This window comes from Micromesistius poutassou, assembly GCF_964030765.1.
Source record: "Micromesistius poutassou genome assembly, chromosome: 7".
In the NCBI taxonomy this organism is placed as follows: Eukaryota; Metazoa; Chordata; class Actinopteri; order Gadiformes; family Gadidae; genus Micromesistius; species Micromesistius poutassou.
In genome coordinates, this window is record NC_140277.1 from 9,690,092 (window position 1) to 9,717,914 (window position 27,823).

General features: G+C 44.7%; 1 protein-coding gene across 1 annotated transcript in view; it reads left to right on the forward strand.

Moving 5' to 3' along the window:
* The window catches only part of LOC311350183 (VPS10 domain-containing receptor SorCS1-like), a gene marked incomplete at its 5' end in the record, with an annotated part of 39,500 nt that extends 14,060 nt beyond the window's left edge, over positions 1-25,440 (forward strand). The window contains 21 exons of the mRNA XM_084470192.1: positions 869-987; positions 1,452-1,541; positions 2,100-2,279; positions 3,545-3,691; positions 4,171-4,273; positions 4,681-4,757; positions 5,172-5,263; positions 5,950-6,057; positions 6,962-7,079; positions 7,359-7,492; positions 8,816-8,932; positions 9,366-9,537; positions 10,694-10,880; positions 12,404-12,537; positions 13,000-13,123; positions 14,104-14,216; positions 15,589-15,711; positions 17,521-17,620; positions 18,281-18,404; positions 20,301-20,455; positions 25,354-25,440. Coding sequence (XP_084326318.1) covers positions 869-987; positions 1,452-1,541; positions 2,100-2,279; positions 3,545-3,691; positions 4,171-4,273; positions 4,681-4,757; positions 5,172-5,263; positions 5,950-6,057; positions 6,962-7,079; positions 7,359-7,492; positions 8,816-8,932; positions 9,366-9,537; positions 10,694-10,880; positions 12,404-12,537; positions 13,000-13,123; positions 14,104-14,216; positions 15,589-15,711; positions 17,521-17,620; positions 18,281-18,404; positions 20,301-20,455; positions 25,354-25,412 — 2,576 coding nt within the window. The 3' untranslated portion in view covers positions 25,413-25,440. The remainder of the gene's footprint in view (positions 1-868; positions 988-1,451; positions 1,542-2,099; positions 2,280-3,544; positions 3,692-4,170; positions 4,274-4,680; positions 4,758-5,171; positions 5,264-5,949; positions 6,058-6,961; positions 7,080-7,358; positions 7,493-8,815; positions 8,933-9,365; positions 9,538-10,693; positions 10,881-12,403; positions 12,538-12,999; positions 13,124-14,103; positions 14,217-15,588; positions 15,712-17,520; positions 17,621-18,280; positions 18,405-20,300; positions 20,456-25,353) is intronic.
* Positions 25,441-27,823: the final 2,383 nt, after the last annotated feature.

Below are 27,823 nucleotides of genomic sequence, written 5' to 3' on the forward strand. Positions count from 1 at the left end.
TCTCTTCAAAATCTAAATTGGCAGCATGAAAACGGTTCTCATGCGATTAAGCTAATTTGTTTCTGCGATGCCCGGGCGCCGGCTCTGAGTTGGCCCACAGAGCGGAGAGAAGCAGTTCTGGATGAGGCCCTCACAGTGTTAATGTCTCGTCCCTGGGGAGAGGGGCATCGCCTCTGGAGCCAAGACACGAGGACAGCTCTCTCTCTCTCTCTCTCTCTCTCTCTCTCTCTCTCTCTCTCTCTCTCTCTCTCTCTCTCTCTCTCTCTCTCTCTCTCTCGGGAAAAGACACAAGGACAGCCCTCTCTCTCTCTCTCTCTCTCTGTCTCTCTGTCTCACGAGGACAGCCCTCTGTGTCTGTGTCTCTCTGTCTCTGTTTCTGTCTGTGTCTCTCTCTGTCTGTGTCTGTGTCTCTCTGTCTGTGTCTGTGTCTCTCTCTGTCTCTATCTATCTCTGTCTATGTCTGTGTCTCTGTCTCTCTCTTTGGGACAAGACACTATGACAGCTCTCTCTGTCTGTGTCTGTGTCTCTCTCTGTCTCTGTTTCTGTCTCTGTCTGTATCTCTCGCTCTCTCTTGGGCTAAGACACTATGACAGCCCTCTCTCTCTCCCTCTCCCTCTCCCTCGGTCACCCTGTCCCGCTATGTGCCTCCCTCGCTGTGGCTCTCCGTTCATCTATTAGTGAGCACACACACTGACCTCAGAGGGCTTATATATTATTATTATTATTTTGTTTTGTTTTGTATCCAAGAACTGGCTTAGGATGCCATCAGCGTAAGTGATGCTCAGACCCAAAATGGAGGACACGCTGAAGGTTATATTTCTATTTATATATTTATTTATGAACTTTCCCTTTGCCTGCCTCACTGCAGGCTCCCAGTATATTACGTGCAAGCTACAGAACTGCTCGGAGGGAAACAAGGGCAGGCCGTTCCCGGGATTCATCCGGCCCGACTCCTTGGTGGTTCAGGACCAGTACGTGTTCATCCAGGTGGGGTTTTTATTGCCCGGTCCGTCTTCATTAAAAGACAATTAAACGGCGATGCAAGTGCCGGTGCTGAATCGCTTGCTTAATGTGCAATTCCCCCACTTTTCATTAACTAATAGGGGGAGGGGGAGGGCAATATTGTGATGAAGGATGACTTTGTACTGAATGTATTTGTGTAAGGGCCCTAAGCATTCGCCCCCCCCCCCACACCACCCCCACCAAGTACTCTTTATGAACTCCTTCTTTGTTTTTGGCTGCTTTTCTGGGGATAGCAGCATGTGTAATAAAGCATACAGACATGTGGATGAGAAAGGGATTAGAGATGTTAGGTATGCACAGTTCCTGCAGGTGCTGTCCATCTGTCCATGATGTGTTTCTCCACTACACTTTTTATCTGTGGCTTTCTGTGATGCTAGCCAATGTTATTAAAGCATATAGTTGTTGATTGGGTGATATTGCTGTTCCAGGTGCTGATTGCGGGGCAGTCTGTGCACTATGTGTCCTATAAAAGGAACCCCTTCTACCCCATGAAGCTCCCCAGGTACACGCTGCCCAAGGTGAGACAATTTGGTTGGGGCGAATTTCATACAAACTGGAGTAAAGCGGACATTTGGTATTATATTGTTCAATGTTCACTCCCTCAGTTAGCACAAGTTGGACATCTTCATCACTTGCATCAGCTAGTTGTTGGCTTTGTCCTTTCATCACATTTGGCTATAAAAAAAAGAGTTAACATTAGTTAGCTTGCGCGCTACATAGGTGGCTTTTCCGGGCTCTTTTGGAGCATGACGATGGTGATCAATACTGCCATGCAGGAGAGTGTGTGGGGTGATGGCTGGTAGAACCTGTGCACATTGATTTCCCAATGCACAACCGGTGTGCAGCCTTACCCAGCCCCAGAGTCCAATCAGTCTGACTCGGCCCGATGAGGCTGCTTAAACCAGCCATCATCCCCACACACTCCCACAATCAGCTTTTTTAGTATCAGTGGGTTGGCTTCCTCAGTAAGTTAGCTTCCTCGTTGAGCATCAGTCAGAAATGTCTTCCACAGTTGCAATCGTTCATTCATTACCCTCTGCTAATTATGTGGCTGTCACTCCCATTCCTATTTCCAGGACTTGCAGATAATCAGCACGGATGACAACCAAGTTGTGACAGCAATCCAGGACTGGCACCAGAACGACTCGTACAACCTGTACACGTCAGAGCAGGGAGGGCTGTTCTTCACCCTGGTGCTGGAGAACGTGGTCAGCAGTGGTGGACCAGAGGGCAACGTCATGATAGACCTCTACGAAGTAGGAACAACCACCCAACCCCCCACCCACCCATCCATGCATAAATAATCGCTCTTTCCATATAGCCATCCATACACACTGTCTAGTCAACCTTGCCTCCACCCCCTCTCTCATCTGTCCTACCTTAAATCATGTATCCATCCGTCCTTCAATCCATTTCTCCATCCATAAATCTTTCATCCATCTATCATTCAACCACTATCCATCCGTCCATCCATGTAATATATCAATCTGTCCATCCATCGGTTCATCCACCATCCAAATGCTCATCCATTATCCATCCAGGGTACCCATCTATCACTCCATCTATCACTCTTTCTGTCCATCCATCCATCCATCCATCTATCACTCCATCCATCCATCCATAATTTTCTCTCTCGTCAAACTACTTTTGCCAAAGGCACATGATGGCATGGATCAATTATGAGATACCAGTTCAACTTTATAGTTTTATGGCAGATCTCTTGTCGGTTTATTGTGTATAAATAGTCTTAAGACGGCTCACTTCATCTTCTTCGTGTTTTTGCCCCGAAGCGTCTAAATCTCTCAACCCCTATCTGAACCTTGTTTGCTCTTTCCCTCCTCTCTTGTGGTCTCATGGTGACCTGAACTAAAACATTTAGTAGCGTCTCTCCTCCCCGGCACTAAGCCACTGAGGTCCTGACACCAGCGTTAGCATACCGCAGGCCAGTGCTTTCTTGTTCTCTCTTCCACACAGTGTAAGAGTACAGAGTACTTTACCTCACACACAGGACACAAAGGCTCAACAAAATCCTGTCTAAGCTTCGAGACCCTGGAAGGAAACTACAGATTTCTGCCTCCCTCTATAGATTATCTTCAACTGCAGTCATTTCTCTTCCTGCCACAAGATGGTATTCCCTTGGCCGGCCGACCGAAGAAATGTTTACTTTGGTCCATGTACAAAGATTTGCACACCATCAACATAAAAAAGGAAATGCGGCCAGGCGTGGACGACCAAGGGAATGGTTGGATTGCATTGTCGTTGCATCCTCTCGGCAGATAAAGTAGCAAAGTCTCCAAGCCGCGCTTTTTACTTTGTTTTGAATCCCTACAGAAGGATCCAAAATAGTCATTGCTGTCAGAAAAAGAAACCGCATGTGACCAGACGCCTTTTCTTGTTGCAAACAAACCCTTTTCGTTTGTGCTTTAACTTTATCATCATTTTGATGTACTGTTGGAACAGTGGAAAGCTTGACAACTTTCCCTCCTCTTCCCCCCCTCCCCCTGCCCACGTCCCCCTACAGGTAGCTGGGATTAAGGGAGTTTTCCTGTCAAATAAAGTCGTTGACGGCCAAGTAAGAACTTACATAACGTACAACAAGGGGAGGGACTGGCAGCTCCTGCAGGCTCCTGCAAGAGATCTCCAGGGAAACACGGTATACTGTGAACAGGTACATGGTGATATATATAGGTTTGTGTGTGTGTGTGTGTGTCTGTGTGTGTGTTATGAAGCTCAGAGCCCTTTCAAAACCTCAAAAAAATAGGTGAAATCATATTTAGGAATAAAAGTTTTATAAATATAAATAAATAACAACTTTTTTTATTAAAATATTCAAATTTTCATTTGGCATTAGGAAAGATGTCCTTTACTAGTAAAAATAGATACTCTAACTCCTAACCTTACTTATTTTTTATGCAATGTGTTTTTATCCCACATATGGGATCCTCTGAGGGCTTCACCGTGGATCTCACTTTAAACCAACAATAGATTAGTCATGCTCTACAGAGTTTTTGTTAAATAAAGATATTCAGGGCATAACTTTCACTTTGACAAGTGTCAGCCTGCCCCTGTCTGTTCTCAGGGAATAACTATAATTGTGACTAATGTCTGCCTATATCTCTCCCTCCCTTATATCCTCCTGTGTGTCAGCCATTTTGTTCCTTGCACCTACACCTCCATGTGTCTGAGAACCCTTACACTTCAGGAAACATTGTGAGCAAAGACTCAGCTCCAGGAATTATAATTGCGTCAGGTAAGGATGTTATGCAACACGGTAAATGTTCAACTCTTTCAACTGATGGCCGGTTGCCACGGAAACCGTCAGTAGACCCTGGACTTTACCTAATAGTCGCTTGTTCCACAGCTAATGGTACCTGCTGTTGGCAGCATTCTCTTCCTGTTACAGTTGTGACAGTGGAGAAAAAATGGTTTTCTGTATTCGTAGGATTGGCTTTCTACTAGGATACGCATGAATTGTGCTTGGCCTGCATGACTACCCTCATGTGTTAAAGGTTCAAACTGGCATATTTGAAAATGTTTCTTGCAAAATGAGATTTATTCATTTCGACCTGAGACCTGTGTCAGTATATAGTTTTTTCTTTTACTTGATGACTATAAACATGTCCTTCTTAATGAAAGAAAAAATATCTTTGTGTGCAGGTGTGATGGGCCCTGAATTAACCAGCAATAACGTCAGCATTTTCATTACGTCTGATGCCGGGAACACATGGAGAGAGGTAGCACAATTCTTTTTGTATTTCTGGGCCGAGTGAACTCATATCAAAGAGAGGGCGGATTGATTTTTGCTTTCGGCTTCAATAAATCCGCTTAGACAAAAAAATTGTGTGATAAAAAATTCATAACAAACCATTGATACTTGACTGGCTTAACTTCAGTGTGTGTGTGAATATCTTTTTGAGAGATTAAGTTGTTTAAAAATACATAAATTTAATTATGTTTATATATATTCGGATGGGGGTGGCCTGGCCCTATAACCTTCAATTCAGGCAATTACTTTGTCTGAATCTGGAAGAATTGCCATCCACACCATCAAATATTCAGACGAGTAGACGTTTGTTGTAGCCGTCTCTCTGCAATAACAAGTCCAGCTCAAACGCTGTTAACAGGCTTGCTCTGGGTTTCTCTCCCAGGTGTTTGAGGAGGAATACAGCGTCTTGTTTCTGAACCAAGGGGGTGCTCTGGTGGCCATACGACACACTCCGCTGCCCATAAGACATATCTGGTACAGAAATATATGCATTATGCCTTGCAGGGAAATGTGTGCACGCCTTTGCTTTGGGTTTTTTCTTTATTCTGATTGAATTCACCTCTGTAATAGCCGTCCCTGTAGTCTGTCTATTTCTAGCAGTCTGCCCCCTAGTCAGTTTTTTCTCTTCTTCCCTTTGATTTAAATCATTGGATGCTTGCATTATGATTGAATTCGTCTCTGTTTGCAGTGATTGTCCCTAGCCGCTCATTTTTTCCAAACCATACATCGTTGTTTCATTCTGGAAAATAGACAATATGTCTCGAGGCGAAACCGTTTTACTTAATAAACTCCATTAACAATCCCTAGTCTCGTTCTACTTCTTCTGAATCCTTCATATATGGCACAGCTGTCTTTGTAAAAAGAAGCACAGATCTTCAAGCCAAACCGTTACATGCTTGCGCTTTTATTATGTCTTTCTTACAAAACGTCTCTTTGTAGCCCTGAGCCCCCTAGTCACCTGGTTGTTGTTCTCCGACCTTCCTAACAATACACAGACCTAGGGAACCCTGAACTAGAAAAAATACATTATGTCTTGGAGAAAAACTGTAAAATGTCCTTTTATTTTTCCTTTCTGATGGAGCTGACCTCTTTTTGTAACCCTGGTCCCCCTGGTCACCCGTTTTCTCCTCCTCCCTCCTCCTTCCTCCTCCTTCCTCCAGGCTGAGTTTTGATGAGGGCCAGCGCTGGGATCAGTACAGCTTCACCTCCTCCCCGCTCTACGTCGACGGGGTGCTGGGGGAGCCAGGGGAGGACACCCTGATTATGACGTACGTAGACCTGCTACCGAAACCTCAATACTAATACCCTTGGGTCCAACCCATACACGTCGTGAAGACAGACGGACAGACAAAACTGGACTGACCGGGGTCCGGACCGACAAACGACATGTATTAACAAGTCAAAAAGAAAACCAAAGGAAACTGCAGTTACAACAGATTGAACAAAGGTTAGAACACATTTTGATTAGGTATCGAAACCGATGCCCATGTTCTAGCATTGAAATAGTCTAATATAATATTTAATATTTAGTCATTTAGAAGATGCAGAACTTTAGCCCAAAGTGACGTGGTTGTTCAGGAGAAGGTATTGGGTTGGGTTTCTTGTCTACAGCTTTGCGGACAGTAGGGGATCAAACTCAGTACGTTATGGCTGGGATTTGAACACCCTAGCCATGACACTATGCTATCCACTAAAATGCCCCTTATAATATTAAGAAGAAAAATAGCGATGAGGGGAAAACTAGAAATATTGCTCTATTGATATAGCACCTTATTGAAACACTCCATTTATTAATATAAAGGTCAAAGAACTGAAAACAACATTTGGACGAGTTTTGTTTGCTTGCCGTCTCGAAAGTGTAGTCACTTGAAAAATTGCTATTTGTTTATGCTTATTGTAGTGGGAGCTCGGGGAGCATTTGATCTAGTTCTTGGCGGCCGCTTGGGCAGTGTGCTACATTACTGCGAGCATTCTCTGTCTCCTCCAGCTACCCTGTCCTGTCATGTTTCAGAAACCTGCTGCACTCAGCACTCTCCCAACCCACCCCGATTCGGCTCGTATGCCCCGGTTGTTCCCGGCCTCGCTTTGCGGCGTCACTCCGGATGAGAGCGTCCGCCGAGCGCCCACACGTTGAGCGCTGGAGATGAATGTGACTGTGTTGCTTCTGTGCAGAATATTCGGTCACTTCAGCCATCGGTCCGAGTGGCAGCTGGTGAAGATCGATTTCCGCGCCTTCTTCAGCCACCGCTGTCAGCCGGATGACTACCTGACCTGGCAACTACACAATGAGGTAAAGCCGGGCCAGCTGGTATTTTGACTACTACTTGTCTCACACAACAGTCAAGTCCATTGCACTTGGTTATTTGTCATGTGTGTTATCGGGCAAAGCCCTCCATCCCAGCCCACAGTCTGAAAGGGCCTCACAGGCCCCTCTCATCCTCAGCCCGGGAAACATAACTTTTAATTATCAAGGAATAAACCTGATACTTGATGTCAGGTCACATGATGTCCTGTCCAGCCCCGCCCTTACTCCAGCCAACCACAACAACAGCACATGGTGTGTTTACAGGGGGAGGTCTGCATCATGGGCGTGAAGAGAACCTTCCAGAAATTAAAAGGCAGCGCCCGGTGCGTGAAGACCAGGGACCAGCAGCGTGCCCGGGACTCAGTGCCATGTCCGTGCACCGAAGCAGACTTTGAGTGGTGAGAGCAGTGTTGTTGGTGTTGGGGGGTTGGTGGTGGTGGTGGTGGTGGTGTTGGTGGGGGTGGTTGTGGTTGTGGTGGCGGTTGAGCACATTTCTTCTTTTCTGCATCAGTGAATCCAATACATCACACTCTCGTAATCTCCACAGGCAGGCCTTTTTTTTTATTATACCCACTGCTGGGAAATAAATATATACAAACGACAGGAAAAGTTCCTGTTTGAGTTTAGGTTTTCAGTGAAGTTGGACAGACTATAATCTTCAAATGGTGGAAATGTCGATACGGTTGAGATGTGTTTTTTTTTCTATGTGGCGATTGCCATGAAATAAACATACAAGGTAAAGGAAGAGTTCATGTTTGGGTTTTCAGTGCCAGTTGAAGTTGGACAGACTGGTCTTCAAATGCTAGAACTGTTGTAGTGTAGTTAAGATGTTTTTTTATATGGTGTATGCTAGGAAATAAATATATACAAACTTCAGTAGGAGTTCATGTTTGAGTTTGCAGAAGGTAGAGCGACTATAGACTATAGACATTTTCACAAATGTTGATATTGTTAGGAGGATTTCTATTTATATACAGTATATAGATACAAACTACAGGAAGAAGAGTTCATGTTTGAATTATCTGTGCCAAGTGAAGTTGAATAGAGTAGAATTCAAATCAGAAAGTTGGAAATGTTGATATGGTTAAGATGAGTATTTTATTGTATACCGCCGTTAAGAAATAAATATATATCTTACAAACTATGAGAAGATTTAATTTTTAAGCTTGAGTTTTCAGAGCCAAGTGAAGACACTATTTATGTTGAATGCTAGGAAATAAATATATATATATACAAACTATGGGAAGTTCATGTTTGAGTTTGCGTTTTCAGTGCCAATTGAAGTTTGACAGACTGGACATTTATTTATATATATATTTATAAATGATTATATATATATATCGATTAATGTCCAGGGAAGTTACTGGATTTTCAGGGCCAAGTGAAGGAGCTAGAGACAAATAATTAGGAGGTTTTAAATGCATACTATAACAGAAGGGGAATCAGATAATTTTCTCATTATTTATCTTGCTTAAATGCTGACACTTGCCAATTTTAAATCTTAAATTATAAATGTTTTTTTCCAAATGCTGAATTAATTTAATTTGAACATTTAGTATAAGATGTAATCAGAATGAACATTATGCTATAAATAAAATTACCTCTGCCTACCACAAGACAAAAATATTGTTACAGTTATTGTTCTTGAGCATTTGAAATCTAATTTGTGTGTGTGTGTGTGTGTGTTGTCTCCATGGCAACTCGCCGGCTTGACTGACTAGTGACTACGGCTTCGAGAGGGGCACGGACGGGAGGTGCTCGCCGGCGTTCTGGTTCGTCCCGAAAGCGGCGTCCCGAGACTGCCCCGTCGCCACGGAGAGCTACCTCAACAGAACCGGGTGAGAGAGAGAGAGAGAGAGAGAGAGAGAGAGAGAGAGAGAGAGAGAGAGAGAGAGAGAGAGAGAGAGAGAGAGAGAGAGAGAGAGAGAGAGAGAGAGAGAGAGAGAGAGAGAGAGAGAGAGAGAGAGAGAGAGAGAGAGAGATGTTGCTTCTTGATGAAAACTGTGACTCAATACCGCCACCTTCCTCATGTTTTGTGGGAAGGTGAACGTTTGTGGTGTGTGTTTGTGGAAGAGTATGTGTAGTCCTTTTAATAAGAGATGAGAGGCATGCATATGTACATGTAATGTATTCATTCACAGCATGACTCCACTTTGTTTCTATCGTTTCTATGTGTTTCTAAGGTAGATGTTGACAGCTAGATAGAGACTGTAGATAGATAGATAGATAGATAGATAGTTTCCTTATTGTTTGTGTGTGTGTGTATTCTAGGTACCGCAGGGCTTTGTCCAATAATTGCACGGTGGGAGGTGGGGCACGGCCGGGCCCCAGGCGACAGAGATGCCCCAGCTCAGCCCCCAGGGGCCTGCAGCTGCTCACCATGGAGCAGACCCTGGTGGCCCCGCTGGGCCACAACGTAACCCTCCTCGTCTTCCTGGAGGAGGTGCTGACGCCAGGAGTGTGTGTGTGTGTGTGTGTGTGTGTGTGTGTGTGTGTGTGTGTGTGTGTGTGTGTGTGTGTGTGTGTGTGTGTGTGTGTGTCTTTCTGTCTGAAAAACACACACTGTGTGTGTGTGTGTGTGTGTGTGTGTGTGTGTGTGTTTTCTGTGCCTATAAAGTGTTGTGTGTGTAATGTCATAATGTGTGATGATTGTGGACAAGGTGACATGATGTTCAGATTAGTTTTACTTTTGGGACTTGGTTTATCTCTCTAAAGAATAATATTTTTCATAAGAATCCCAGGATGAATAATAGTTAGAAAAATGTTGGAAGGAAGGAAGTGTATTTCTCCTTAGGGATTGCTTTCGATCGTTCAAATGTGACTAGCTGGCAGTGATAGCGCACTGCAGTGCTATCACACCCAGGAGCTCTTCATGAGCCAAGTAAGTTAACACACAAGAAATGGACACGCAATGGATTTGGATTGGTGCACTGCTTCAAAAAGAAACCAAAAAAACACATATTAATACTACAGATGTTTAGGTTGGTAAATGTCTATTGTCCATTTAAGAAGGGGAATGGAAATGTGGTGATATCATGATATCATGATCATCAATATCAATGTTTTTTTTATTATTTTTGTAAACATTATAATAATGTAAATGTTACTTGTGACTGTTGAAATAAGAAACTGTAATTGTCTTTAAAGAAGACCACAAATGGGTGAAGCTGAGGAATAACAAACCTTGTCTTGAAAACAAAAAGTTCAATGTGCGACCTGTGGTCATTTGTGTGTTTGTGTTTTGTTTTGGGTAACGGTTTCGGTGAATAGCTCTGTCTTGTCTTTTTGTTGTTTTGTTGTTGTTTGTTTCTGTGAGGGGTAATTGGTTAGTGGGCTGTGCGTCACTAGGTTGATTTCTTGGCCAAGTGATCAATTACCATCTCCATCTCAGCAAAGTAATGTGTGTATCTTAGTTTAGTTTTGAGTTGTATCATTTTGTACAATTAATGAATGCATAATTTCAATGTACATTTCATTAGGATTTTATTGGATTTAAATTCTTGGAAGCTGAGGTGGAAGCGGACAATTTCATGTTGTGCCAGTTTAGACACTGTTGTTACCATTTATATGGATTGTTTGGTGTGTTGTGTTGTCTGCAGGGTGCAAGCGCCACCACTAGCATAACGGTGGACTTTGGCGACGGCACGGCGGTGTCTTACGCCAACACCAGCTCCATCGAGGACGGGATCCGCCACGTGTACAGCCGAGTGGGCATCTACCACGTCTCGGCCATGGCTCGCAACCACCTCGGCTCGGACCAGGTCACCCTGTTCCTGCACGTCTCCTGTGAGTCCGAAAAACTATAAATAAAGGGAGAGATGAGAAAACATCCCCTCATTACCATGGTTATCATAGTTGCCATGACACCTGTTAGTCAGTGATACAGCGACTGATCAAGATGCAACAACTGGTATTTTCTTCAGGGAACTGTTGTTGTCCGAATTGCAGTTAGTTCAGATCCATGTCCTCAAGGAGCAGATAGAGGGGTAGGGCATCCTGCTCTAGGATCCTGCACGTGACTGTGGACATGAGGGGGATCAAATATTAGCATAAAACATTACAATGTGGGAAAACAGCCAGGATAAAAACTCTAGTGGCTAGGGTGTTTTGACTCTCCCCGGTCGGAGGGTACTGTGTTTGATTCCTACTTCCTATGTCCACAGCCCGTAGGAATGCCTGAGCAAAAACGCCTCTGCTTCTTCATGTTCATACCATGTGTGTATCCGATTTCACTTCCAGGTCGCTTTGAATAAAGAAAGTCTGCTAATTGACTTATTAGGTATTAAACACAAGGAGTTCCTTGGCACCGGTGCACAGTAATGGTCTTGACATGCCAAACCACATAATGAGGCCTCCAGTCGGCCCGTAACCACGTCTGGTCAGAGGCCCGCTTGCACAGGTGTCTCTAATTAATACCACTGGCCAACGGTTCCCGCGAGCGCCCGAATCACACGGTCGCGGCGCAAGGTTAATTAGGTGTAACACGCTCCTCCTCAGACAGATGGAGCGATAGTATGATGTACCCCTCCCTCCCTCCCTCCCTCCCTCCTTCCCTCCGTCCCTCTCGCTTGGCCCTGACTTTATGCTCAGTGGTTTCACAGAACCTCTTGTGTCGTTGCCATCGCACCTTGGGAATGATTTCATGAGGAACGTTTGGGAGGAGTGAAACAACACTGTGGGGTTTATGGAAGGCAGAGTTGTTGAAAGGGAACAGAAATGACAAAAGCCCCTGACTATGTCCCTGCCTTTTGGTGAATCAGGCCAGAGGAATCGCAGCCATACGTGACTGGAATGAATATTAATATAGATTTTTCCGTCTTTTCTCTTTTAAGAAACAAATCAGCTAAAGTCTTTCCTACCCCAGTTTGACTCATTCTATTTTACAGAATAAATTTTTTTGACATTTTTGCAAAATGTGCTGTATTCTATGTTATACATTAAAAATATATGTTTTGTTGTCGTATTTTTTTGCGTATACCTGTATATTAACAAATACTTTCTGTGTTTTTTCAGTTTTTTTGACAAGTGTGGCTAGAGATGGACTCGGGGAGTCCATACACCCATAACGTCTAGTTTTGCGCATTCTGTACATAAATATACTTTCCTGTATATATTTGTTTTTCGCTTTTCCTCATATTTAAACCATGTCGATTCCTATCAACATCCTGCACGTTGGGTTGTGTTCTAAAGTATGATATCTTATCTCGACCGTCTCACAACACTGAATGACCGTTTGTCGTGCAAACATTTAGCATAGAGCCCTTTGACTTTGGGTTTCAAACGGTGTCCTCTGTGTGTCCCGGTTGAAGGTGAGCTGGAGCGGGTCCGGCTCCTGTCTCCCCCGGTGGCCCTGAGGAACCGAGCGGTGAATCTGTCCACGGTGCTGGAGCCCGGGGCCGTGGGGGCCGTCACCTACTACTGGTGGCTGGATAACAAGACGGAGGTCAGCAGCCCCTCTGTGTTACCGTCGTAAAGCTTTATTGGCGTGAAAGTGACTTAGACTTAAACTAAAATGGCGTTCAGTTTATCCATTGATATATTAAACATATACATTTTTTGAGAAGCAACATAAAACACAAACATGGTGTGGAAAAATCTAAACAGATCAGTAAGAGCCAGAGAGGTTTCAAGGTGTCTTATTTTACAACACTGTGCCACATGTTGTGCTGCTATAGGTTGCAACAATCACTTATCCCCATTCTCTTTCTGTCTCCACTTAATGGCCCTCGTTCATCTTTTATTGATTATTTTGCTGTCTGTCTTCTTTCTTTATGTCTTTGTCTATTTATTTCTAGCCCTCTTAATTTGTCTGTCTGTGTTTTTTGTTCTTCCTCTGCTTCATTCTGTCTTTCTTTTTCCTCTCTCCATGTCTGTCTGTCTGTCTGTCTGTCTGTCCCCCCTCCAGCCCATGGTGACCCTGGATGCGAGGATCTCGTGCTCCTTCTCCAGGGAGGGCCTCCACAACGTGGTGGTGCAGGCGTCCGCGGGCAACACCGTCCATCAGGACCAGGGAACCGTGGCGGTGTACGGTGAGACCCCCAGGAGCCCTGGCCCCCATTCGTTGACCTTCCAGTTCTGCTGTTACCCCCCAGAGAGCAACATCTAGAACAGTGGTTCCCAATATGTGGGTCGGGCACCACTCACGGTTGCCTGATTTGCAATTACAGGTCGCAGGGGATTGCTGACTCGTTCGGAATCATGATTAGATTCTTACTTTCTACGTAATCTGGTTGGGTTACACAGGGCACACTTTAAAAAAAAACATTGAATAGAATTGAAATGTAGTTCCATTAATTGGGTAGGATTGTGTTGTCACTGGTATAGGACTTGATTGAATGGTGTGCTTCTGAAAGTTGCCCTTAAGCTATACATATTTGATGGTGCATTTCTGATAAAAATAATAATTTCTAAAGCTTTAAAAAGTCCCCTGCATTAAAAAGAGACTAGCCACTAGTGACTCGTGTGGCTTTATTGGCATATGTTCACTGGGACATTGATGTTACTGGTGAATACTGATACTGGGTTAAGAAGACCATATGTGGAGAGCAGATACAAGTGGAGTCCTTTTCACACAAACAAAAGACTTGGAAGTGCTGATCTAGAACCTTCTCACTGTCTCAAAGTAATCTGATAAAATCCATCAATCAATTTGATTCATATGGCACTTTCCATGCAAAGGGCCTAACAAGGGAAACAAGGGACAGGGAAACAAAGAACCAGAAACAGCAAAAGCTGAATCTCAGACACCTTTGAGAGGTAGATTTAGACCAAAGAACACGACTCACAGCTTCTTTAAAAGCACCATTAACTGCAAAGGTAAGCTTTAACGTTGAGTTTAAAAAGCTGTGACACATTACAGTTGTAAAGAGTCGGAACTAACCGGAGAAACAGAACCCAAAGAAAACACTGATCCGGGATGTCTCCCCGTATTGAACTGTAATTTGTCTTTCCCCCCCCCCCCCCCCCCCCCCCGCCCTCTCTTTCTCTTTTATCCTCCCTCTTACTGCAGAGTCTTTCCGGTCGAATGTCCTGGCCTTCTCCCCCAACCTGGACGAGCTGAACCCCGGGGTGGCGGAGTGGAGAGAGGACATTAGCCGGGTGGTCAAGACCTCGGTGGTCCAGGTAACCGGGTTACAGACCTCCCCGGCACGCACGTGTCCCATTATAATTCACTCGGCACACGACCCCAACGCTGTACTTTCCCCGAGCCGTGCTGAGAATGTATATGCCCTCGCAGAGTGAGTTATTTTATTTATACCACAGATCTAGGCCTGGAGACACGCCTCGACTCCCTAAGTAGATTCTAGAAGCACATTACTAGATAGTAAAAAAAACAATCCGTCATGAGCGCCACATGAGCGAATAGCGATTAGTTTGCATGCTTGTATTTGTCATGTTGATATATATTTGCACTACCGTTTCACCTTCATTAGCCGTGTAATTATCACTTTCCCTGGCCGCCTGTCCAAACACCTCGGAGCGCACGGGTCATTAAAGGGATACAGATGTTGGCAAAACACAAGGACACAACTAACACACCCGTGTGTGTGTGTGTGTGTGTGTGTGTGTGTGTGTAGGTTGAACCCCGCTTATCCCCCAGTGGGGGTGTATCCAGGAATGTCAGAAAGCAGCAGGTTACATAAAAGACCTAGATACCAGGACCCATATATAAATATACCCACGTCGGCGTATGAAACATTCACATTCTGACCTTCTGTCTTGTCATACATTAGCATAGTTTGCACTGGCAGCCAGACGGCAGACCTCTGCTTTCACTTAAAAGCACCCTGCCCTTTACCAGCGGCTGTCAGCTCAGGGCGGGCGGTCCGGGCTGATCTGCGTGGTCCGGGCTGACAGCCCGCGTGGCCGCACTTAGCCAAGCAATACTTAGAGCAGAGCAGAGCAGGCAGGGTTTGGTGGGGGGGGGGGGGGGGAAGGGGGCGTTCTCCCAACACGAAAATTAACCGCCATGCCACCGAAGGAGGGCTTTATGGCACCAGGGCCCGCTAAAGCACCTCGCGCGGCGGAGGCGTTGGTGACTGCAAATAGTTGTTTGTTTAATTGCATGCGTTCATTCTTCAAATGCCAAGTGAGAGTCATGGAGGTTCATGCAGAGGTTTCCGTGCAGCGAAACTGCAGTGCAGCAGTGCTTAGCAACTTGGTGTGGGGCGGGGGGGGGGGGGGGGGGGCGGGGGGAGCCTGCAAGAACTAAGAGATGAGATGATTAAAGAGAATCACAGATTTGAGAGGTGGATGTAAAGTAAAAGATTTCACACTACTGGATTGCTGGAGTGCTGGACTAAAGCTGAACTAAAAGGTCATAGTTGTATAACATTCATATTTATATATTGTATACGTATACATTTTGTGCATCTGCATGGTTGAGCCATGGTGGTTCGATTGAAACTTAGGCCACACTGTATTATGACCTGTGTTGATGCTGACCCCCCCCCCCCCCCCCACTGATCCTGGTCCATTTGTTCTGGGGTTGCAGGCCACGGGGATCAGCAGGGAGCAGGTCCTGGTCTCTGTCTTCCCTGGACTTCCTACGGCTGCCGAGGTTTTCATCGTACCCGGACACGGCAGCGGGGAGGGCAAGTCAGCCCATCTGGATCAGGTAGTTCATATATTAGTAGTACCAGCATTGGGAGATATTCACTCTGGTTTGAACTTTTGATCTCTTTTCAAGTTTGACTGCTCGACAGTCTAATCTACCGAGACTGATCTTTTGAATAGTGCATGGTTTTACACTGCACAGCCCTTTCTATGATTACATGTGTACATTATTAAGCTACATTCTCAGTATGAATGTTGTAAGGACTTACAATTAGGAAGTGTAATGTATGCTGTTAACACTAGAGGGCACTCTTCACCTATCTACTTGACGTCGCTGCTATGGGTACAGGACGTTAACATTACAACAAAATCACGATATATATATAAGCGCCCTCCTGAATAGCTCATACTAATTTAATAAATCCACAGGCGTGGATTCATTTTGATAGATTTAATCAGAATGCGTAAATATATATATCATTAGCGTTTATATATTGCAGGCTACTATTCAGTACGTGCACATCACCGCAGTGTCGGACAAATTCAATATTCATTAATTATGGCGTAACCGTACGGTTTGAATATGCATGAGCAACTAACGATCATCGCAGTGAATTCCAGGTAGGCATGCTCCATGTTGTTTAATCATAAACCGCAATTTCTTTGGGAGAAAATAAGTATAAAGGAAGAATAATAATTTGGCTGGCTCATAGTTTGTCTTGCACCAAGTTAATGGGTATTTAATTACATCGATGCAATGGTGTAATTGAAGCTAGAACAGGGGGAGAACGATGGGCTGGCAGGTCGACAGCAAACTGAGGGAATTACGAAGACCTATTTATCTAAAGGCTGTCTGATTACCTGGCACTGCCTTGCACACAATACTGTCATAAATCTTCACTTCCCCGCTAGACTCAGAGCACTGGGGTTGCTCTGTGCGCGCGTGTGTGCGCGTGTGCGTGCGTGCGTGTGTGTGTGTGTGTTGGCAATGAATATTCAGTTAATGAGGATGGTTTTCGGTGGTATATATATATATGTCAGTATGTGTGTGTGTGTGTTTATGAGTGAGAGGGAGATAGGTGAGGAAAGATATAAAGTGTATGGCGTCTTTATGTGTTTTTCGTTGTGCAACGTGTGTGTGAATGTATCATTATGTGTTGTGGTTGATTGTATGTTGTGTATATGTGTGTCTTTCACTATGTAGTGTGTGTGTGTCCATCTGCAGGTGTTTGTGAAGTGTCCATGTGTGTGCGGGCACATGGCCACACACACTTGTGTGTGTGTGTGTGTGTGTGTGTGGAGCCGCCCATTAAAATGTGTAATAGATTTACTGACCCTGATATGCCACTAGAATAAAAAGTAATTATTCATACTGCGTGGCGCGGTCTAATTTTAACCGTTGGAAGAAAGATTTGAGAAAGTGGGAGATGGAATTAGTGAGGCATGACTAAGGAGTCAAATGGGCTCTGGAAGTCATTCCGGGATCCCTTAATGAGTGCTTCATTTAGGTGTGAAAAACAAGGAAAATCTGAGCACTTTGGAGGGAAAATTACAACACTCATTTCCTCATAGTACATGCTTTGGGGACTCCCACAATGCCGATGCGGTCCATGCATGTGTGTGTATTGTAATTGCATTTGTGTACATGTGTGCATTATATTGACATTCAAATATATGCATGTTGGTTAAAAAATGGTAAATACAGACACAAACCCAGTAGTGACCGGCAGTTACAGAAAGACTGCAATCATATGGGAATACTTGAAATATTGATGACAGTGGAGTCTGGCTGCTCTGCCGTCGATGCTTCCAGAAGATTCTCTGCTCATCCCTTCATCACTTCAACCCCCCCCCCCCCCCCCCCCCCCAGCTCTTCCAGGTCCTGATGAGTGCCCTGAACCAGGATCTGATCAAGTTCAGCCTGAGGCCGGGAGTCCTGATCAACGTCTATGCCACGCGCCTCTCTCCCGGTGAGTCTGCTTACCTACCGCCCCAGTCCGTCCTCACTGCACCCAGACAGACAGACATGTCTGTCTCATGGGGAGTTGTTAGGTACTCTGAAATGTGACTCTTTCTTAATCAATCGCTCTCTGATTAATGTGTTGTTGTCTCTAAACTTGTTTTAATTAGTATTTTTTTTGTATTGTCATTAGTCTCAGCTCAGACATTTGTTGTTCCCTTAAAATATCACAAGTACATCATGTAGCACTTTGAGCACATTCATTTTCCACTTTTATCCGAAGTGACTCAAAGGTGTTTTTAAATATTTTGGAATAATTATTGGCTATGTGGCAGGCAGGGGTTGGGGCATCTTGCTCACATGATGTACAGGTAGACACTGCTCACATCAGGGTTCCAACTCGCAACTTCTGCTGGGAGTCAAACTACAGTATACTATCCCATCAGTGTAGATTCAAAATACCATAATGCCATGAATGTTAACTGAATTTGTTGAAATCATTGTATATAAAGTGTATAATATACTTATTATACACCTATATAGTACCTAATATACTTTAAGAATGGTCATATAAGATTAGACCTTCATATGCTGTACGTTGTATTTTCACAGAAATCCATCCAGAGTGCTGTATTTCACTGATTGTGCTTTGTGTGTGGTGGTGTGACAGCGCCCCTAGTGGACATCAGTGAGAGTGGCATCTACAGTCACCATCACAGTGGTGCGGCAGTCATCATGCTGGTGTCCATCGCTCTGATGTGCCTGGTCATCTTCGCCATATACAAGTTCAAAAGGTACAGCCACCTTATAAGACAACCCAACCCCTACACCACTTGTAGAGTGGTGCATCAAATGACCCCTTCTCTCTAGGTTAAACACATGCCATTACGTGCATAACTTCTGATGGGGTTCCTCGGTCACCTGCTGATTTAAGCGTTGATGCGAGAGACCTTGTCCACTGCTCCTTCAGCTGAATAGGAGGGGCGTTTACAGTGGAGCCAGCATTTTTAAAGGTGGGGTCAGGGTTGGTACAACAGTGCCTTGACTCAGACAAGTAAATACAAGTACAAGACAACAAACAAGTGTCGGCTTTTCTTTTATTTTGCCATCTTGTCTTTATTTAAATAAACATTTGTTACCAATTTATGACTAGTGCTTGATTTTGTTTTTATTCTCTCCCACAACTTATTGTTGTGTCTAATAAAGTCTAAAACCCATAACATAAAAATTTGAAAATGTTTTTTTGGAAACAGACAACTCTTGTTGGAAAACATTCATCTGAAAAGCGGCAACCAGAAAACAAACAACTCTTACCAAACTCAAATTGGCACGCGACTTCATCACTCAATTAACCGCGTCGCCTCCCAGTCCAATTGGTCCACAGACTTTTCGTAGCACCCAGACAAAAGCACTGCAGTCTGCACTTTCTGTGGAACCCCCAGCAGTCATCACTCAGCAGATTAGCAGGGCTCAGCGTCTCCACCGACGGGGAAGGCGGGGTCACGTGTCTAGCATAATGGACGTGAGCGCAGTCTGACTGGATCTCTTCCCCTCCTTAAAACACCTTCAAAACTTTCCCCTCCCTGCGGCCCCCCCGAGAATCCAAACGCCATACATCCTGCAGTTATGGACATCTGCGACACAATAATAGCCTCAAGGAATAAGACAATTCTCCTCTGTCTCAATCAGCCCAGTATTACGGTGGAATGACAGCCTAATCAATTCTCTTCGCATGGCGAACCGGGTGTCAGAGTCCCGTAGTTATCAATATTCATCTGTCTGACAAGGAGAAGCTTGACCTTTCGGGAAAATGCTAAACACAGTGGTTGGGTGGGAGGTACAGCGTGCGGAATGGCACCTAAGGTTGAAGAGATAAGCCCCCCGAGTGCATTTATTATACAACGACACGTGCCCGGCAGAGGACAAACTCCTGGGGGGCACAATGAGGTCTAGCCCCCCCCCCTCCCCATCCCCTCCCATCCCCAAAACAAAGTGTTTTAGTATTTTCTGTTAATACAATCTATATGTTCTTTCTCCACATCACAGAGAGTAAAAAAACGGCAGGCGGGTAGGATCTTGTTTCGAAGCCGGCTGTTGGGTACACAAAATAAAAAAAGTATTGATCGAAAAATGAGGCGGGGAAGGAGAGTGAAAGTGCTGTGTTGCGTTGCATCTCGAAACGCTGAAAAACAAAAGATCTTCGCCCGCAATCCATCAAGATGGCCGACCAGCCCTCATGTGACAACACAACCATGAAGCAGCTCAGCGCTTCACCTTCCTATTGACTACTATTGACTTTGTTTCAGTTGCATAGCATGACATTTTATTAAAATGGACTTGCATTGAATTTTATGTAGTCAAAGAGCAGGTTGCTATCTTCTTATTTAAAATGTTTGGCATTTAGCAGGTGTTTATGGCCAAAACAACTTTTGATAAGTGCTCCACTAAGGAGATGGAAGTGTGGTGAGGGCATCTTGCTCAAAGAAGCAGATTTTGGAGATCAACCCAGTACATTTCAGGCTGGGAATCGAACACCCTAGCCACTACCTTACAGATGGTAATTTCTACTTTAATTTACATGTCATGAATGAGCAGGCTGCACGCAATGAGGGATCAAAGCCAGCACTTTTCAGGCTGGAAGTAAAAACTTTTACGATGCTTTAATGTCTGTGCTCCCAAACCCCCAACAGGAAGTCTCTGCGCGGCGACGCCTACACAGTGGAGCAGCCAGAGAAGGAACAGGAAGTGATTCCCACGGTGACCTCTATGGTGGTGGCTGACGTCCAGGGTGGTGCGATGACATCACTAGAGCGCCTCGACGTGAAGATGGACTCCCCTCGCCGAGGTAAAGGCTCCGCCCACCTGGTCGTTTTAACTGCGACATATCAGGCGTTTCTGAACCCTTTGAGAGCGCGGGCCACCTGTGGAGGAAGTTTTGGCACCCAAACCGACCCATCAAAAAAGATTTCTCTATACTGCTGCAGCGTCAGAGCAATTAACCAAGATCCCCGTAGGCCTAAAGTTAGCGTCAACATGATAGAATGTATTTTTGAGCCACATTTGCATATCAAAAGAAATGGGCAAAGAATGTAGACATGCATTTCGATTTCTGAAGAAAAGAAAAGATAAACGCATCCTGCTGTGACCCACTTGGTGCCCTGCTGTGACCAGAGCCGGATTAACCCAAAGGCAAACTAGGCACGTGCCTAGGGCCTGATTGGGGGGGGGGGGGGGGGGCCAGACAGAAGAACAACAAAAAAAAAAATTGAAATAGCCTTTACAAATGTCCTATCTACTATTTATTTCAGTGTTAATATATCAATATATATTAATTAACTAAAAATACTGACGTTGTTTATCTTAACGTTACGTCACATTAACGCCAATCAGTTAAGTCCGAGGGGACTTAAGAAAAAAAATGAAGAGGAACAAAAGAAGAGACAGCGGGGGGCTATTGAGAATGAGGAGTTGTCGTCACGGCACAGAGCCCCTCCCCTTCCCGCCATGTTGGAAGGTACGCCCCTCCGAGTGCAGCTGAGCTTTGCGTTATTGTTGACACGGTAGCTGCTAGCAGAGGAGGTTGTTGCAATTCTGTACTGTTTTAACAATGCCTGGAAATAACTGCTGCGTTAAAAACTGCTCCAATGCCTCACACGATCGTCGAGTAAACCATAAGAACAGTGGGCTACAGTTTGTCTGGTTCCCTAAATGGACAACGCACTGAAGGCTGCCCCACACTACGATTTTTGAGTCGAATGTACACCACACACATAAAGAGAATCTCAGCCGATTGTTGCTCTCCGATCGTAAATACAAATACATGAGATTCGAACACAAGACGGAACACCACACACTATAGGGCAATCTTGTCCGATAATTGCCCGCTGCAGGGCTGTGGAGGTAGAGCAACTCGCGTCAACAGTGAAGATGGATCAGCGTCTTTTGACAGCAGTGGTTTCCGCGGTGCTTATGCTTACATAATATCAGAGAATATCCGTGTCAGTTCGGCCGCGGCGCAATTAATGAATAAAGATCATAAACATCATAAACTGAATGGCTGTACAAGTGTTGTGAGACACGGCTGCGAACCGGCAACTTTCAAAAAAAGTAGTGCCGGTTTGGTTCCGTGCCGCTGCCGTATCCAGTGGAATAGCCTACATTGACTATAATGGTTTCTAAAGCCCAGTTCAGACCAAAGATTCGCGACGCAACTGCTTGCAACTCGCAACTCCTTGCGACTCCTTGCGACGAGACGGGCTGAGACGTTCTAAAAACGGGGCAGTTCACACCGCTGCACCGGGCGGCGACGGCAGGTGGTCTCCCTAGTAACTGTGAACGCTCTGGCACAGCTGAGAGCCGCATCAGCATCACTTCCATCCTGCTAAATAGTAACCTAACTTAGGTTTGCGATTAGTTTTATTTTGGTTGAGAGTAGGCTAGAGTTGCTGTGTTTCGCCATTCTCCACTACGTCTGCATTGTAGTAATTCGCTGGAGCTTAGTTTGTTTAGATCCCGCTAGTTGGATACATTGCATTCTTTCGTAGTGGCGACTTCTCGACTGCAAGGGAAGCTCGGCTTCCCCTAAAATTCCCCGAAAATTAAATGGTCATATATATACTGTTGTGTTAACATTTCATTGATTAAAATGCGTTAGAACACGTCCATCTCGAAGACGAGTTCGTTCAGAATCAGCTGCTTATCGCAGGTCGACTGACTCGATTTCCTTCTCATACACTTACGTGTTTAATTTGCGTGTGTTTAGACAGATGGGCGTGCACACACACGCGCACCAAGCATCACCCGCATTCATTCATTATTTTAAACACTCACTCGCGGTAAAACTGTTAAAATGTTTTCTCACGATCAAATACTCATCAATCCTAAAAGTAATGGGCTTGTGCACGATGTCTTTGTCAAGAACATATGTGTTTGCTGTACGGTGTTTGCAGATGCATTGATTTAAAAGTAGGCCTACAATTTACCGCTGTATCAGCTGTTCTTTCCCAAATCATTTAACCAATCATTTACCCTAAAACTAGATTTTGTTTTGGAAGCCTGGAATATACTTTCTCGAATGTATTATTGTTATTATTATTATTATTATTATTATTATTATTATTATTTTAACGCATGGCATAGCTTACTATAGGTACTTCATTCATGTTCATTCATGCAGCCCTATGGAAAAAAAATGTTTCCACAATCCACACGCTATTTCTATGCAGTTTCACACTTATGCATAATCTTTGACATCATAATATTTAACATGCAAGTGTAGTGGTGCCTGGTTGCTGCGGGGGAAAATCAGCTTTGCGCCGGGTGCAAACTAGCAACGACACATGCGTCGGTGTAGAAAGTAAATTGCGCCGGGCGCAAGATAGGGCCCTTCTTCTGTTTGGCGCACATGGCTAATTTGCATACGCGCACAGGACTGTCGGAATGGGAACATGTCGGACTGGCAGCATGTAACCATAACAACGGCTAACGTGTAACGGTAACGGTGGTCCCGTTAAAATAATGTCAATGAATCAGCTCAAGCCTAACGTTATCTACAATCGTTGTTCTGGAACCAAAGATAAGGATCTACAACTTGTAGGCCTATTTAATAAGCCTAAATTGTTCTGTGCTGTGTCCTGATTGGCTGAAGAGAAATAGCCACATCGTTGCGTTCTAAAACTGGACCTGGCGATTTGACATGTTCAATCTTTGGCGACGACCAGTTCACACTGCTGCAACTTTCCCCCTGCGACGTTCTAAAACCGTCTCGTTGCAAGTCGTTGCGTCGCGAATCTTTGGTCTGAACTGGGCTTAATGTCTTCGGCGAACGTTTTTATTGCCGTGCCGCTTCCGTGACGGTTCTGGTGGAAATTGCCCTTCACTCAACATTCCGAAAATATCTATCATGTTGGATAACCCCGATTTTGCGATCGGGTGCTCTTGGAGTTGATGAGATTATATCTTGGAACACTAGAGACAGGATAATCTTGGCCGATTTTCGTCGATGAGAGTGTGTTCTCTGCATTTTCACTAGGGCCCTTTTCCTTCGCCTTATTCTTCTCCATTTATTTCTTTATTTCTATCTCGTAATGTCTCCTGCGTCTCTATGTCGCGTATTTCCTCATCTGTCTCTATGCCGCTCTGACAACGTTGCCCCTGGCAACCGATAGCCGTGGATGCCATCATGGCGGACGGACTCAAACCCCTCCCCAAAAATCATGTGAAAATCACGAGCCGTCCGACAGCTGTGAACCTGCAATGCTGACACCTATTGGTGATTTACTGGTACTACTGCCTTAACAATGACACTAGCAATGGATAAGAGATAAGGATAATTTAATAGCATTTAATGGAGCCGTGTAATAACATATAAATAATAAAAATCAAAAAATAGTCTGATAGACTGTTTAATATACAACACATGACTTATTTTGGTGTACAAATAACCAACTTGTAACCAAAGACTATGTAAAATGTGAATTAACTTTTATTAGTAACTTTGGTAAGTTTCAGATTTCAATTTATGAATAACATCGATGGAGGGGGCCCAAAAAATACAGTCTGCCTAGTGTAGTCCATTTATTTAATCCGGCTCTGGCTGTGACCCACTTACGGGGTCGGGACCCACACTATGAAACCCCTGCTTCTGATTCTGATTCACCTTTACCCTGGGCGTACACCAAAACACTCATGTGTGATGCATGTGTGAGACGTGAGTCGCCCGTGGAGATGCTCTCGTTGACTGATCGCTGTGAATAGAAGAGAGGCACTGCAGCTCAGATGGTCAGAGGGCTGGTACCCATTCGTAGCTTCATATCTCCAGACACTGATTGAAGCAACACATTGTTTACAACACGTACCACTGTTAGGCAGACGCTCATGTTCACTCATGTTCCGTATTTGCATATAAAACCAAAACAAGGACAGAATCACAATAGGCTGTAGCTGTTTCATTGTTATTCTTCTGTCCAGTATAGTTTGTGCCCAGAGGTTCCCTGTTCTCTGTCCTTGACCTGGGAGCACACTTGTATCCCCTCGCGGCCTTTCTATTGTTGCATCGGATCATTTATTATACAGTTTCCATCTCCCGAGCAGGTAGTGGAGTGAGGGGCATCTTGCCAACAGGTTAGGCTGCTATAGACATGGGGGGAAATCAAACAAATCTACATTTGTGGGCTTCAATTTGAAATACTGTAGACCCCAAACCGTGTGCCGCAGGCTGTACAGCAGACACAATAGCCACTGGTGCAGAGACTAGATACCCCCGTGTGGGTTGTGCTAATAAACCACATGACCAATCTACATGTGTGTTAATGCAATGCTAAACACACGTGCACTGTTTGTGCACGGTGAGTGAGGGGGGGGATGGGTACCCCCCCCCCCCTCCCCCCCTGCTGTCCATATAAATTAATTAGTGTCTGAGGGAAAGCAGCGGAGCGTTGAAAGCATTTTCATCTGCTCCTCCTGATCCGATTTCCATCTGATTTATTTACCTAAAGTAGCTGAACAACCTCCCTGCCCGCGGCCTAGATAGATGTGTTGACACGGGAGGGGGGAAGAGAGAAACACTCACACACCAAAAAAATAAAAGACGACGGTGGATATGTTAATACTTCAATGCTGCATAATAAGACGAGAATAAATAAATAAAAATAAAATAATTCCCCCGTCTCTTTCTTCCTCTCCCTCTCCTTCCTCTCCCCACCCCTCCCTCCCTCTCTCCCCCTCCCTTCCCTCTGCTGCCAGGCTACCTGCCTTCCCGAACAGACATCAAACTCTTGGAGGCAGCGCCCCATGTGTCTTAATGCTGGGAGTCTATGACCAAGTGGAAGAGCAATACGTCTTCTTTGGCAGTCGGCTCTTCCGTGGCAGAAACGCAGACTATGAAATGGCTGGGCCTCGGTGAATACTCCTGGGTTTGTTTTCCTTTTTTTTTTTCTCCGCCACTCGTGCGTGGACAGACAAGCGCTCACCGCGCTGCCCGCTACGCCGTGGCGGAGGGAGAAGATGTGTACAGATTTATACGCCAATACGCTCCTCAAAAAATAAACGGGCCGCTTTTTTTTCCTCCTCGGACTCAAAGCTCTTGTATTTTTGGAAGGAACTCTTGCGATTTTTATGTAAATATTGGATATACATAGCTGCAATGCGCGTGCGTGTTTTTTCCGGATTGTTTTATCTTGTCTGTGCCATGCGTCTGTGTCTGTCTGTCCATGTGTTTGCAATAGTACTAGGATATAACGTATGAAAACAGTGGGGAAAGAAGCAGGACACTGCTGTACTATAATTTAATTTTGAATGATGGTTATCGAACAGATCTGGGGCCTGGTGTTGGTGCAGTGGGGAGCCCACAGGACTTGGTGGCGGTGTGGGAAATTACACACGACTATGAGACAAACTCAGTTCTTCATTATGTCTTCCCACAATCGGTGGATCTTATCACGAGATGTATCAAATTACCATCCGGGAGAGAACCACATCTGTGTTCTTATCCAGCGTGTTCATTGTGAGTGTAACACAACATGTAGGAGTTCATTAGAGGGATATGTCATGTCCTTGTATGGGTGACTTGGGGCAGACTGAATGAAAAAGAGTAAGATTTAAATTGGTACTCAACTCAACATAATGACAAATGATTTGAAGAAACAAATGATGCCAAAATGTATCAGCTGCAGAGCTGGGCCCTTCTCCTCCATCTCCTTGCGCATCTGACATCAAATTATCTGTTTGGAGGTAGATTATACATTTTTATGTGATGTGTGCATGCATTAAAACAAAACAGTCATCAGCCACATAACATCACATCATTCAGCTCATAGAGAAGAAAGATTTTGTTATCTACAACACAAGTGCAGTGCCTTCAACGGTCCTAACTTGTCAAAGTACTGACAGACAGTACTGACCTGAAGGGGAAGGTAAATAAAATAAAAAAATACCATTGATATATTTTACAACTTTATTGATTGCAGCTTCTGCCATTACCGGGGCTTTGCTTTGCTTCCAGAACATGTTGCTTGACTGCTGCTACATTGTGTATTTACTCCTCTCCTCGGTTAAATGTAAGTGTTCATAGAAGAAGACCCTGCATTCATTTGATCCAGGTCTTCATCCTCCAAGGACTCCAGCCGAGGGAGGTAAGAGGGAGGGGGAGGAGAGGTGGGTGGTGAGGGAGGGAGGCGAAAGGGCTGCAGTAGTGTCTACTTGGCTGCAAGGGACAGAGATACAGAAGACATATCTGCTGTCAGCGAGGGGGTCTCTGCCTATGCATAGCGCCGCGGTCCGCGTCTTGTCTCTCCGGGATACGCAACTGAACTGCTCTCTCCTTCAGCGCAAACTTAAGTTTTCTTCTTCTGCCTCTTGTGTTCCGTTTGTCCGTCCACAGCGTGTCAGACAGACACACTGATTTTTCTTTTTCTATTGCCTACGTCCCTCTTTCGATCGTAGGTGGACGGGCCCGCAGCGTGGCAAAGACCCCCGCACCCCCAATGCAGCGGACTCTCTAAAGACCGACACCAGAGGATGTGTTGCTGTTGATATATTTTTTTTTAATCCTGTGGTTGGTTATTTGTATGGAACCTGTTTGGGTTTCATCTGCTATAGGTTTCTAATTAAGCAACGTGTGGATATATAAAAACTGTACACTTCTGCATGAGGATTTATTCTGCTCCGTTGGTCTACTTAAAGCGAGTCTTGGTTGGATGTGAAACGCTGGACCTGTGAACTATACCACAGTGTTCTGGGGGATAGACGAGACATTTGTTAATATGATTAGAATTGATGTGCTTCATTCTGTGTGTTATGTTGCCTTTGGTTTAATTGCTCACAAAATCACAGGTTTTCAGAATAAAAGCAGTAACCCAATTCATTTTTATTTTTATTATTATAAATCCTTACTTCAGTACCGTACTTCAGTAGTTTCAAAGGTCTACAATTTTGCCAGCAGCAGCGATTATCCACTTAGCCACTATGAGCCAGTCGACTCTGTAGTGACATCACAAGTGGGAAAGTCGACAAGTGAAGTTGGTTAAGTCAATCTATCAGTCATACGTCTCTGGGTGGACACTTCCACTTGTGATGTCAGGGCAGATAACTTAAGTTAGTCAACATGAGAAAGTGGCAATTTGATCCTTACTTCAGTACACTTGCACCCGGGCTTAGTCAGCCCTGTGTAGCACCAGTTTGTCATGAGGTACAAGCTGTTGTCTGCATGGAAAGT